Raw genomic sequence first — 12,367 nt, 5'->3', positions numbered from 1 at the left:
CCACGGAAGAGGGTATGTCCGGGGTGCGTGGGGTCATTGATTATGCACACGCAAGGAGGGATTAATTTAGGAAAAGGTGGATTTTAACTAACGTCAGAGAAGACAGCTGAAGGCACAGAAAGATTCAAAAAGAAAATGAATTTCAGGCTTAGAACGGGTTGGAGGAAACACTGATGGATCTATATTTGCTTTATCTCTTTGGATTGAAATCGGGGACTACCCTAACCGGCTTTCAACAAACTACCCACCTCTCAAAATCGCATACTGTTCACCATTGCCTTAAATCTTCGCTCTAGGTCTTCTTCAACTATAAACATGATCTATTCACAATCTGATTGTGTGTTTTGAGCACTTTCTTGCCTCAATGCAATTGCGTGAAATGTCTTGAAGGGGTATTTTGACATGAAAAGTGGCTAGATAAATGCAAGCCTGTCTGGGTTATATTTGAAGGCCAATTTTACTTTGCTTTTTTCTGGCAATGGCATGATACCGGCATACATTCTTCAAATACTCAATGCAAGCATCATAGAATCCTACAGTGCAGAAAGAGGCCATTCGGCCCATCAAGTCTACACCAACAACTATCCCACCCAGGCTCTATCCCCATAACCCTACTTATTTACCCTACTAACCCCCGACACTAAGGGGCAATTCAGCTTTGCCAATCAACCTAACCCGCACATCTTTGGACTGTGGGAGGAAACCGGAGCACCCGGAGGAAAACCCACGCAGACACAGAGAGAATGTGCAAACTCCGCACAGACTGCAGGAATATTTATCTTCTTGTGCTCATCATCAGTTCTAAATTTGTTTACACGCCCTCCCCACTTCCTCCCCCTCTCTGCAGGGTTTGGCAATATTGCTTTTCTTCTTACCAGCATAACGTGTTTGTTAATCAATTGTGGGTCATGTTTGCTGGATTTTGATTGGTTTTGGTACATATTCCTCCTGCATTTTCAGCACTATACATTTAAAACATATCCTCCCCCAGAATGTCCAATAATTGCCACCAGTCTATTTCATTCAATCATCCCTCATTTTTTGACTCAGCTGTTTAAAGTTATAATTCATAGAATCCCAACAGTGCAGAAGGAGGCCATTCGGCCCATCGAGTCTGCACTGGCCACAATCCCACCCAGGCCTTATTCCCGTAACTCCACGTGTTTACCCTGCTAATCCCCCTGACACTAAGGGATAATTTAGCATAGCCAATCAACCTAACCCGCACATCTTTGGACTGTGGGAGGAAACCAGAGCACCCGGAGGAAACCCACGCAGACTCGGGGAGAACGTGCAGACTCCACACAGACAGTGACCCAAGCCAGGAATCGAACCCGGGTCCCTGGTGCTGTGAGGCAGCTGTGCTAACCATTGTGTCACCATGTTGCCCCAAATTCATCCACTCAAATTTCTCATAAGCTTAAAGTACCCCACCCAGGGCAAAAATATTCCAGAGAGTAGGAAAATAAGATCCTTATTGATTGTTCCTACCTTTAGCAATCTATCCAGCACACAAGATAGTAACCAGGATACAAGTGCAGCCCAAACAGAACAACACTTGGGCTCAATTTCTCAAATTGGTCTAATCCAATGGGATTGAAATTTGGCTAATGTTTCAGTGAAAGCCTATTCGAGTTGGGACTAAGGGAAAAAAAACTGCATCGACACAGTGGACAAAATAAGGCTGAAATGTGACTGGCCTATCCTTCTTCACGAGTAGAATGTTACTAATATTAAACAAGGGAGTATCTTAGGGTATTTCAAAGTTGCAACTGACATGTCAAACAAAAACATGCTGTTCATTTGCTAATATAACAAACAGTTGCTTGTAGTTTAGAATGTCAACTTCATTTTAAAAGTGTGCTACCCATCATAAATGGACACGTGTCCGCTTTTATTCAGGAGAAGCATTCACATTTTCCATATGGATATCCCACAGGAATGACAGATTTATATTTCATAAGAATCCGTACAGTGTGGAATGTGGCCATTCAGCCCATCTCGTCTACACCGACCCTCAGCATCTTACTCAGGCCCACACCCCGCCCTATCCAGTACCCCAAGCATTTACCGCGCTAATCCCCCTAACCTACACGTCTTGGGACGCTAAGGGACAATTTACCATGACCAATCCATTTATGTGGTTCCAAGATGGCGCCAGTGCGAGGAGACTTCTTGCAAGCTGTGCCCAGCATATCATCTAATCCTATCTTTTCCTCTCGTTCTACGCTTCTAAAACTTTCTATGACTGTAACACTATATTCTGTACACTCTCCTTTCCTTCTCTATGAACCTGTTGGACTTTAACCTGGTGTTGAGAGACTTCTAACTGTGCCCACCCCAATCCAACGCCGGCATCTCCACATCTTCTCTATGAATGATATGTTTTGGCTCTACAGTGCAAGAAACAATACCATTCACTGTATACTAATACATGCGACAATAATAAATCAAATCAAATTCAACCGGCACACCTTTGGACTGTGGGAGGAAACTGGGCGCACCCGGAGGAAACCCACGCAGACACGGGGAGAACGTGCAATCTCCACACTGACAGTGACCCCGAGGTCAGAATCGAACCCGGGTCCCTGGCGCTGTGAGGCAGCAGTGCTAACCACTGTGCCACCCGTGATAAAGCGGATTACTTTTCCACACTCACCTTCACATGGGACAGAAGAGGGGGGGAGGGTGCAAGTGTGGGAAACAGGGGAACACGCAGAGGGAAGCAGAAACAAGTTAGCACGGCGGATGGGTCAGATAAAAGAATAGTCAAAAAGATAGTCCTTTGAGAGGAGAGACAGCTAAATTTCTCGGGCAGAGGAGTGTCTCAGTCTTTATTTTAATTATGTGCTCAACACTGACACGTACAGAGCCTCGGGGCTACTTTAAAACACAAATCAAAACACTCATCTGTTGACCTGCAGCCAACGTTCTAAATTTTAGTCTTATGTAGCATGGTGGTGAACATCTGATTCCTGTCATATGAGGAGAGGTTAAGTCGGTTCGGATTATATTCACTGGAGTTTAAAAGAGTGGGTGGGGATCTCAAAGAAACTTATAAAATTCTAACAGGGTAGATCCAGAATGAATGTTCCAGATAGTGGAGGAGTGCAGAACTAGGGGTCATAGTTTGAGGATATGGGGTAAACCTTTTAGAACGTTTAGGGGTGGCACAATAGTTAGCACTGCTGCCCCACAGCACCAGGGACCCAGGTTCAATTCCCTGCGTGGTTCACTGTCTGTGTGGAGTTTGCACGTCCTCCCCGTGTTTACTTGAGTTTCCTCCGGGTGCTCCGGTTTCCTCCCACAGTCCAAAGACGTGTAGGTTGGGTGGATTTGCCAGGCTATATTGCCCCTTAGTGTCAGGAGGACCAGCTAGGGTAAATGCATGGGGTTATGGGGATAGGGCCTGGGTGGGATTGCAATCGGTGCCAAGTGGCCTCCTGCTGCACTGTACGATTCTATGATTTTAACTGAGGTGAGGAGAAATTTCTTCACCCAGAGTGGTGAATGTGTGGAATTCACTACCACACAGTGTAGTTGAGGCCAAAATGTTGTCTGATTTCAAGAAGAAATTAGATATAGTTCTTGGGGCTAAAGGGATCAAGGGATATGGGAGGCAGGCAGGCAGGCTGTTAGCACTGCTTTCTCAGTGCCAGGGACCCGGGTTCAATTCCGGCCTTGGGTGACTGTCTGTGTGGAATTTGCACATTCTCCGAGTCTGCGTGGGTTTCTCCCGGGTGCTCCGGTTTCCTCCTGCACTCCAAAAGATATATGGGTTAGGTTTATTGGCCATGCTAAATTGCCCCTTAGTGTCAGAGGCAGGGTAAATATTTGGGGCTACGGTGATAGGGCCTGGGTGGGATTATTGTTGGTGCAGCCTCGATGGGCTGAATGGCCTCCTTCTGCATTGTAGGGATTCTATGAGTAAAAGATTGGGCAAAGAGAGAGAGAAAGTCAAAGGAAAAGAAAGGGAAAGAAAATCAAGTTTGTGGACAAGACGGGCTGATGAACAATCGTTAACAATTAAAGATGCAGCACAATAACCAAACATATCTGAGGCCAGTTTAATAGAAAATTATATGAAAAAGCAGTAGCATGAAAACGAATGGGGGGGGGGGGGGCGGGGGGAAAGAGGGAGAGATTCTGGTGCAGTCACATTGGGGCACAGAAGGAGGCCATTCGGCCCAACACTTCTGCGATTCTGAGTTTTAACAGCAAAAACACCAACCTGTGGCAATTCACATGGGAGGGGAGGGGAGGGGAGGGGGAGGTTGGCGGATGTCTCTTGTTACTGACTGGTTGGGGTATTAATCTGAATTGGGGATTAACAGTATCCAATAAATGCAGTGTGTCCTGGTTTTGTTTTTTTTTGGGGGGTGTGGTCAGATGGCTATAAATTGGACATAAGTGTTAAATAGGAGAGTGCAGGAGGTTTAAACACATATTTTGCCATGGTTTGGGCCACTTTAACCATATTTCTATGGTTACAACTCTATTCCTACAACTTTTGAATACAAGAGAAACTTTTGTACTCATAAGATATCACTTTTTTTAAAAAATCCCTTAAAACAAGCAACGCATTTCTCACCTTCTGTGGGGGTGTCCCGATGAGCACTTCCAGGTAGTATCCTCTCCCGATATCTCCTTTGAGATTGTTGAGCATGTTGAGGAAGGTGACTGCTCCGGCAGGCTGGGAAGCCAGAGAGATGCCCCCTGACAGTGCACTCCGCTTGTCCAACAGAGACTCTCCCGAGCCATTGTAAGAGGAGATCTTCAGGGGGAGCAGGAGGTTCTGGGCGGAGTAAACCCCTGAGACCAAGAGGAACACCAACAATCCCGCAAACAGCTTCATTTCAGCTCCCCTTTCCAAACAAAAACACACCCCAGCACAGTCCCGTTCACTCCGCAGAAATTAACCCTCTTGTTTTGTTATTTCATCTTGATATTCCGGGTTACTGAAATTAACTCATTGTGAATTTCTCTCTTTTCCCCCCCATCCCCAAACACTTAGTAAAATAACTTATTTTCCTACTTTAAAAAAAAGACAAACTATTGAGAAGTTAAAAAAATTGGAAATAAACAGCTCCCGTGCCGAGCTGAAACTTTCAAGGAGGGACAACTCATCCAACATTCCGCAAAGGACTTCCCCAGAACTTCGAGCGGATGTGACGAGCTGTTGGAATGGAAAACTTTTTTGGAGTATTGGACAGACCCCTAGTGGAGAATGTGAAACCAGGGTTCTTAACTCTCTGTAACTTGTAAAGATCTCTTCCCCCCAAGAGGGAACCGGCAGCGTAAAACTTTGGACCACATATCAATCTATAGCTCCCCATTTCCAATATAAACGTCCGATTATTGGTAACAGCTGCATTTAAAATGGGCGAGCACAGTAAGAGTTCTCACAACACCAGGTTAAATCCAACAGGTTTATTTGGTAGCACCAGGTTTATTTGGTAGCACAAGCCACGAACTTTCAGAGCGCTGCTCCTTCATCAGGTGGGTGGGCAAGGACCACAGGTTCTCAAGTAAGGCTTACATTAACACTGCAGTGAAGTTACTGTGAAATTCCCCGAGTCCCCACACTCTGGCGCCTGTTCGGGTCAATGCACCTAACCAGCACGTCTTTCAGACTGTGGGAGGAAACCGGAGCACCCGCAGGAAACCCACGTGGAGAACACACAAACTCCACAAAGACAGCGACCCAAACCAGGAATTGAACCCAGGTCCCTGGCGCTGAGGCAGCAGTGTTAATCACTGTGCCACCGTGCCACCCTTTCTGACCAATCTTTTTGACCAACCAAATGAACTGAATCAAATTAACGAGGGGACAAATGAAACTGGGCATCTCCCAAAAGGAGGGGAACCGCCTGAAAAAAAAGACAAAGTAGAAGGGAAACTTAAAACATCAAATTAAAATGTGATTAAAGGGATCTATAATATACCCCTGCGGTGCCCAGCGGGCACGGAAGGCATCAACTGTGCCCCCGAACACCACATGCTCCCTTTCCAGGGACACTTGGCCCTGAATATAGCCACGGTAGAGGGGCAGGCAGTCAGATTGGACAACCCCCTCGGTCGCCCGCTGCCTGGACCTGTTTATGGCAAGCTTTGCCAGGCCCAGGAGCAGGTTCACGAGGAGATCCTCCTCCTTCCCCGCTTCCCCCCCCCCCCCTCGCCCCCCCCCCGCCCCCCCCCACGCACCAGGCGCCCGTAGATCAGGAGCGTGGGACTGATGTGCAAACAAAAAATCAACAAAAGCTTTTTGAGGAAACTAAAAAGGGAGTGCAGTCTATGGCCTTGAATGTAGATGTGGTCCACGGACTCCACAAGGGTACAAAAAGGGCAGGTCGCTTGGGAGTCCATGAGCCAATTGAACCTATTACTGTATGGAACTGCTGCATGCACCACCCTCCAGCCCAGGTCCCCAAGATAGTGGGGGGAGATCCCTCTGTAGAGAGACCTCACTGGGGACCTCTACTGCCTGACGGCAACAGGGCCTGCCAAGGTGTGTCTGGGCAACGGGTGAGGAAGCGGTAATAGAATCATAGAAATCATAGAAACCTTACAGTGCAGAAAGTGATAGAAGGTGTGCAGCAGTAGCCCGTACAGCAAACGCCTCTGTGCAGTAACAAAGGGCACGGAGGGCATTTCCACGAGGCAGATCAAGCGGTGGGGCCCCTGACCCGGGACGGGGGGGGTCTAGGCTTGGGGCCAATGTGAAATTCCGTCTGAGCAGGGGTACGCCCAGGCGGGATCCCACCGCACAGTTGCGCCTCCTCGAGACCATCTGTGCCTTTGGGTCCGAGCACGACCATTCTAAGGTCTTGGATGGCATTGGCCGCGCACCGGACGTTCACCCCCGCGCACTCAGTGAGCTCGTGGGGTGTCGTCCAGCTCACTCCTCTGCCACCCAGTGCATCCCCGATCCTGATCACCCCGGCATCCACGGCCCTCCTCTCTGCCAGCAACCGGAAGTTGAAACCACAGGTTCTGACCTGTCTCTCTTTTGCACAGATTTTGCCCATGTTGTTGAGTCTGATGCTGTGTTTTCTGTGTTAACTGCATCTACAGTATTTGTCTCAGATGCCATCCTTGGCTCAGTGACCAGCACCCTGGCCTCTGAGTCAGAAATTCACAAGTGCAAAGTCCTCTCCTCTCCTCTCCTTGATGGATGAAGGTCGATTGAGGAGATGGTTAAAATGTTCTGCCATTCTTCCTGGAATTTGGGTTTTGTCCTTGAGCAGTGTTGATCCATTGGCACCAAGGATTGGCAATAAACCAATAGACTGGATAGATTTCAGAGAATCCTAGAATCTCTTCCAGTCTTTGTGGTCTCCATCATAGAATCCCTACAGTGCTGAATGAGGCCATTTGGCCCATCGAGTCTGCACTGGCAACTATCCCACGCATGCCCTATTCCCAGTAACCCTGCTACCCTGCTAATCCCCCTGACACTAAGCGTTCAATTTAACATGGCCAACTCACCTAACCAGCAAATCTTTGGATTGGGGGAAGAAACTGCAGCACCCGGAGGAAACTCATGCGGACACTGGGAGAATATACAAACTCCAGACAGTCACTCGAGGTCTGAATTGGACAGACTTAATGACAAGTCATAACTATCCAAGCACTGTGGCTACCAAAATGTCCACTGCAATCTGAGGGAGAGAGTCTGGGCACTTGGCTTTATCAGAAAACGGGTGGACTTTAGTCATATCTGGGCTTAGCAGTGGTTAGCATTGCTGCCTCACAGCACCGGAGACCTCGGGTGACTGTGTGGGTGGAGTTTGCACGTTCTTTCCGCGTCTGCGTGGGTTTCCTCCGAGTGCTTCGGTTCCTCCCACAGTCCAAAGATGTGCGGGTTAGGTTGATTGGCCATGATAAATTGATGCCTGGTGTCAGGGAAATTAGTAGGGTAGCAGGGTTACTGGGATAGGGCATGGGTGGGATAGTTGCCAGTGCAGATGTGATGGGCCAAATGGCCTCATTCAGCACTGTAGGGATTCTATGATATAAACCACAAAGACTGGAATAGATTCTAGAATGCTCTGAAATCTATCCAGTCTGTTGGCTTGTTGCCAATCTTTGGTGCCAATGGGTCAACACTGCTCACAGACAGAACCCAAATTCTCGAAAGAATGGCAGAACATTTTAACCATCTCCTCAATCGACCTTCATTCATCAACGAAGCAGCAATCACAGTCTACCACAGGTTGTCATTAACTGCTTTCTTGATGACCCTCCCACACTGTTAGACACGATGAACGCAATCAAACACCTGCCTACTGGCAAAGGCCCAGGGGCTGATGATACCCAAGTCTCTGAGGCTGGAGGTCAATGTCTGGTCAAGAAGGTCACTGAGCTCTTTCATTCTATGTGGGAGTAAGGAACAATCCCACAAGAATATAAAGATAACTTCACCATCTATCTGTACAATCAGAAAGGAGCTTGTCGATTTTGTGACAATCATAGAGAAATCTTACTGCCCTTTACCACCAGAAAAATCTTCACCAGAACCAGTTATGGGTGGCACGGTGGCACAGTGGTTAGCACTGCTGCCTCACAGCACCAGGGACCCAGGTTCAATTCCGGCCTTGGGTCACTGTCTGTGTGGAGTTTGCACATTCTCCCCGTGTCTGCCTGGGTTTCCTCCGGGTGCTCCCGTTTCCTCCCACAGTCCAAAGATTATGCAAATTAGGTTGATTGACCATGCTAAATTGACTCTAGTGTTTGGGGATTAGCAGGGTAAATATGTGGGGTTATGGGAATGGGGCCTGGGTGGGACTGTGGTCGGTGCAGACTCAGTGGGCCGAATGGCCTCCTTCTGCACTGTTGGGATTCTATGATTCTCACCCTTCTGAATCACTCAGTGCAACATCTCATCGATGATCCGCGGCCGGAGAGTCAGCGTGGTTTCAGAAAAGTTTGAGGAACCACTGATATGGCGTTTGCCGTTGGACTCAAGAGGAAGGCCAAGAAGAGAACATGGACCTCTCCACCACATTTGGTGACCTGACCAATGCCTTTGACACAGTCAACCATGAGGGTCTTTAATGGAGACATTCTGCTGATCTGAAAAATTCACCACAATTGTTTGGCATGAAGGTTCGCCTGTGTGTGTCCTGGATGTTGTGACTTCGAACCGATGGAGTTAAACGGACTATGTACTAGCCCTAACCCTCTTTAGCAATTTTTCCTCTGCCACGCTCTCTGGTACCTTCCACGATGATGATGCTGGCACCAAAATTAGATATTGTGTGGATAAGAAGTCAGTCAATCTGAGATAACTCCTGGCAAGTTCTCCAAGGACATACCATGTGATTTCTTCATAGAATCTTACAGTGTAGAAGGAGGCCATTTGGCCCATCGAGTCTGCACCAACCATAATCCCACCCAGACCCTATCCCCATAACCCCATGCATTTACCCTAGCAAGTCACCCCTGACACTAAGGGGCAACTTAGCATGGCCAGTCCATCTAACCCACACATCTTTGGACTGTGGGAAGAAACCGGAGCACCCAGAGGAAACCCACGCAGAGATGGGGAGAATGTACAAACTCCACACAGACAGTGACCCAAGCTGGGAATCGAACCCAGATCCTTGGCGCTGTAAGGCAGCAGTGCTAACCACTGTGCCACCGTGCCGCCCTTGTAGCTGATGATTGTGCACTAGCTGCCGGTTCAGAGCTGGACATACAATATAGCATGGACCTGTTCTCCAATTACACGCAACAACTTCAGCCCTATGACCAGCACAAGGAAAACTGAAGCAATGTACCTGCCTGCTCCAGGAAAACAGATTTCTTGACTCTAAAGATGTCAAGAAGACGTATGGGGAGAACCCAGGAGTGTTGTATTGAGATGGAGAATTAGCCATTACCATATTGAATGGCAGAACAGGCTCGAAGGCTCATTCAGATCATGATTGATGTGATATGATAATCCTCAACTCCACTTTCCCGTCTTATCCCCATAACCCTTGTTTCCCTTACTAACTAAAAATCTATCTCAGCCTTGAACATACTTAAGAACCCAACCTGAAGGCACCAGTGACTACACTCCAAAATGAGGACACCCTGAGGTCACTGGTTGCATCGGGACATTCCGAATGGTTGTGAAATGGGGAAGGGCCAAGAGGTCAGGTCGATGACCCTCAGCTGCAGTTATAATGTCATTGGCTGTCGATCAGTGGGGCTTGGTAGATTGTGTACGAGGCGGCCAGATTTATTTTATTTAAAATTGAGCATATAAGCACGTCACGAGAGCTGATATTTCTGTAATCTATGGGGCGGCACAGGGACAGATGGTGGCACAGTGGTTAGCACTGCTGCCTCACAGCACCAGGGACTCGGGTTTAATTCCGGCCTCGGGTCACTGTCTGTGTAGAGTTTGCACATTCTCCCCGTGTCTGCCTGGGTTTCCTCCGGGTGCTCCGGTTTCCTCCCACAGTCCAAACGTTATGTGTATTAGGTTGATTGGCCATGCTAAATTGACTCTAGTGTTTGGGGATTAGCAGGGTAAATATGTGGGATTATGGGAATAGGGCCTGGGTGGGATTGTGGTCAGTGCAGACTCAGTGGGCCGAATGGCCTCCTTCTGCACTAGACACCCTGGTTTGATTCTCGGCCTGGGTGACTGTGTGGAATTTGCACATTCTCCCCATGTCTGCGTGGGTTTCCTCCGGGTGCTTTGGTTTCCTCCCACACTCCAAAAATGTGTGGGTTAGATGGATTGGACATGCTAAATTGCTCCTTAGTGTCAGCGAGATTAACGGGGTAAATATGTGGGGTTATGGGGATAGGGCCTGGGTGGGATTGTTTTGTGGTGCAGGCTCGATGGGCCGATTGGCCTCCTTCTGCACTGTCGGGATTCTATGATTCCATGGATTCTGATGGCAGAAGTGGAAGATTTGTCCCTTTCCCCTCACATCAGGTTAATGCAAACATAGAAACTAGAAGCAGGGGTAGGCCATTCGGCCCATTGAGGCTGCTCCGCCATTCACCTTGATCATGGCTGATCATCGAATTCAACATCCTGCTCAGACCTTCCCCCTGCCTCCCATATCACCTGATCCCTTTAGTCCCATGAGGTACATCTAATTTCTTCTTGATAGAAACATAGAAAATGGAAATAAGGCAGAAACCACAATGGCCATTCAGCCCATCTACCCGGGAAGGGCTAAAGGCTCTTCCTCATAGCTTCTTTATTGGATTAAAGCCAAACCTGTACTTAGGTCGTGCGTAGCAAAAGTAAAACAATAAAATAAAAATTCTGATTAATGATCATTGGTATGGCATTCTTGTCAATACATAATGTGTGTCATATGTCATAATGCGTGCTAGCATTAAATTGTCTATTCAGGATTAAAGCCTGCCTTAAAACAGCAGACCAAAGGAATGTAGCATAAGTGTATTAATCATCTGTACGTGGACTTTGCTGATCAGAGTTTCTGCTTTACAGTAAGCCTAATGTGGTGCTTTTTATGGATAGTAATTAACTCACTTGCATCTCATGTTATGTAATTTAAATGTAATATATTCATTGAAAGCTATTTGTTAACCCCACTCTGCCCTGGACAATTACCTACACAGAACAGATATGCCTGATTCCTGATGGGACGGTACTGCCCATGTAGCCTCTCAAATGAATGTTGACAGCACAGCCCACAAGAGCCGCGACTGCACCGAGTTCTGTGGAGTTCATATTACTGTCAAGTTCAGCAATAGTTGGCAAGATCTTACCACACCCACATGCCTCAGGTTACCGCGTCTGATTACAGGCACTTAATAACTCTCTAATAACTATAATTACATCAAACTTACAGACACGACGGGCCAAATGGCCTCCTACTGTGCCGTGAGGATTTACAGAGAGATAGCCAAAGGAAAAAGAAATCTCAAAAGTGTGAGGATTTCTTGACTTATTCCAACAGTCAGCCTCCACTCTACTTTGCAAAAAAAATGCTGCTTTTGTTTTACTCAGTGATACAGTGTTCAGGCTCAGGGCTCTTTCTGTATCATTCATGATTTCGAGAAGAAATTAGATATAGTTCCTGGGCTGAAGGGATCAAGGGATGTGGGGGGAGGCGGAATCAGGATATTGAATTTGATGATCAGCCACGATAATAATGAATGGCGGAGGGTCTGTTCCTGTCTTTGTTCTTTGGGTAGGGGGTTTTAGTTCAGTCGGGCAGCATTGTCCGTACAGGGTTGGAGGGCCGAAGGGCCTGTTCCTGTGCTGTAATTTTCTTTGTTCTTTGGGTAGGGGGTTTTAGTTCAGTCGGGCAGCATTGTCCGTACAGGATTGGAGGGCCGAAGGGCCTGTTCCTGTGCTGTAGTTTTCTTTATTCTTTATTCTTTGTTC

The 12,367-nt window shown here is 47.5% G+C and overlaps 1 protein-coding gene across 1 annotated transcript in view; it reads right to left on the bottom strand.

Moving 5' to 3' along the window:
• Positions 1–5,135, bottom strand: part of bace2 (beta-secretase 2) — a 66,764-nt gene extending 61,629 nt beyond the window's left edge. Inside the window, exon 1 of the mRNA XM_078232997.1 lies at positions 4,592–5,135. Within this exon, the coding sequence (XP_078089123.1) occupies positions 4,592–4,855 (264 nt within the window). The 5' untranslated portion in view covers positions 4,856–5,135. The remainder of the gene's footprint in view (positions 1–4,591) is intronic.
• Between the last annotated feature and the right edge of the window lie 7,232 nt (positions 5,136–12,367).

The sequence above is a fragment of the Mustelus asterias genome, chromosome 17 (assembly GCF_964213995.1).
Source record: "Mustelus asterias chromosome 17, sMusAst1.hap1.1, whole genome shotgun sequence".
Taxonomy (NCBI): Eukaryota; Metazoa; Chordata; class Chondrichthyes; order Carcharhiniformes; family Triakidae; genus Mustelus; species Mustelus asterias.
Note: the sequence above shows the minus strand (reverse complement) of the source record. Positions and strands in the feature narration are given on the sequence as shown.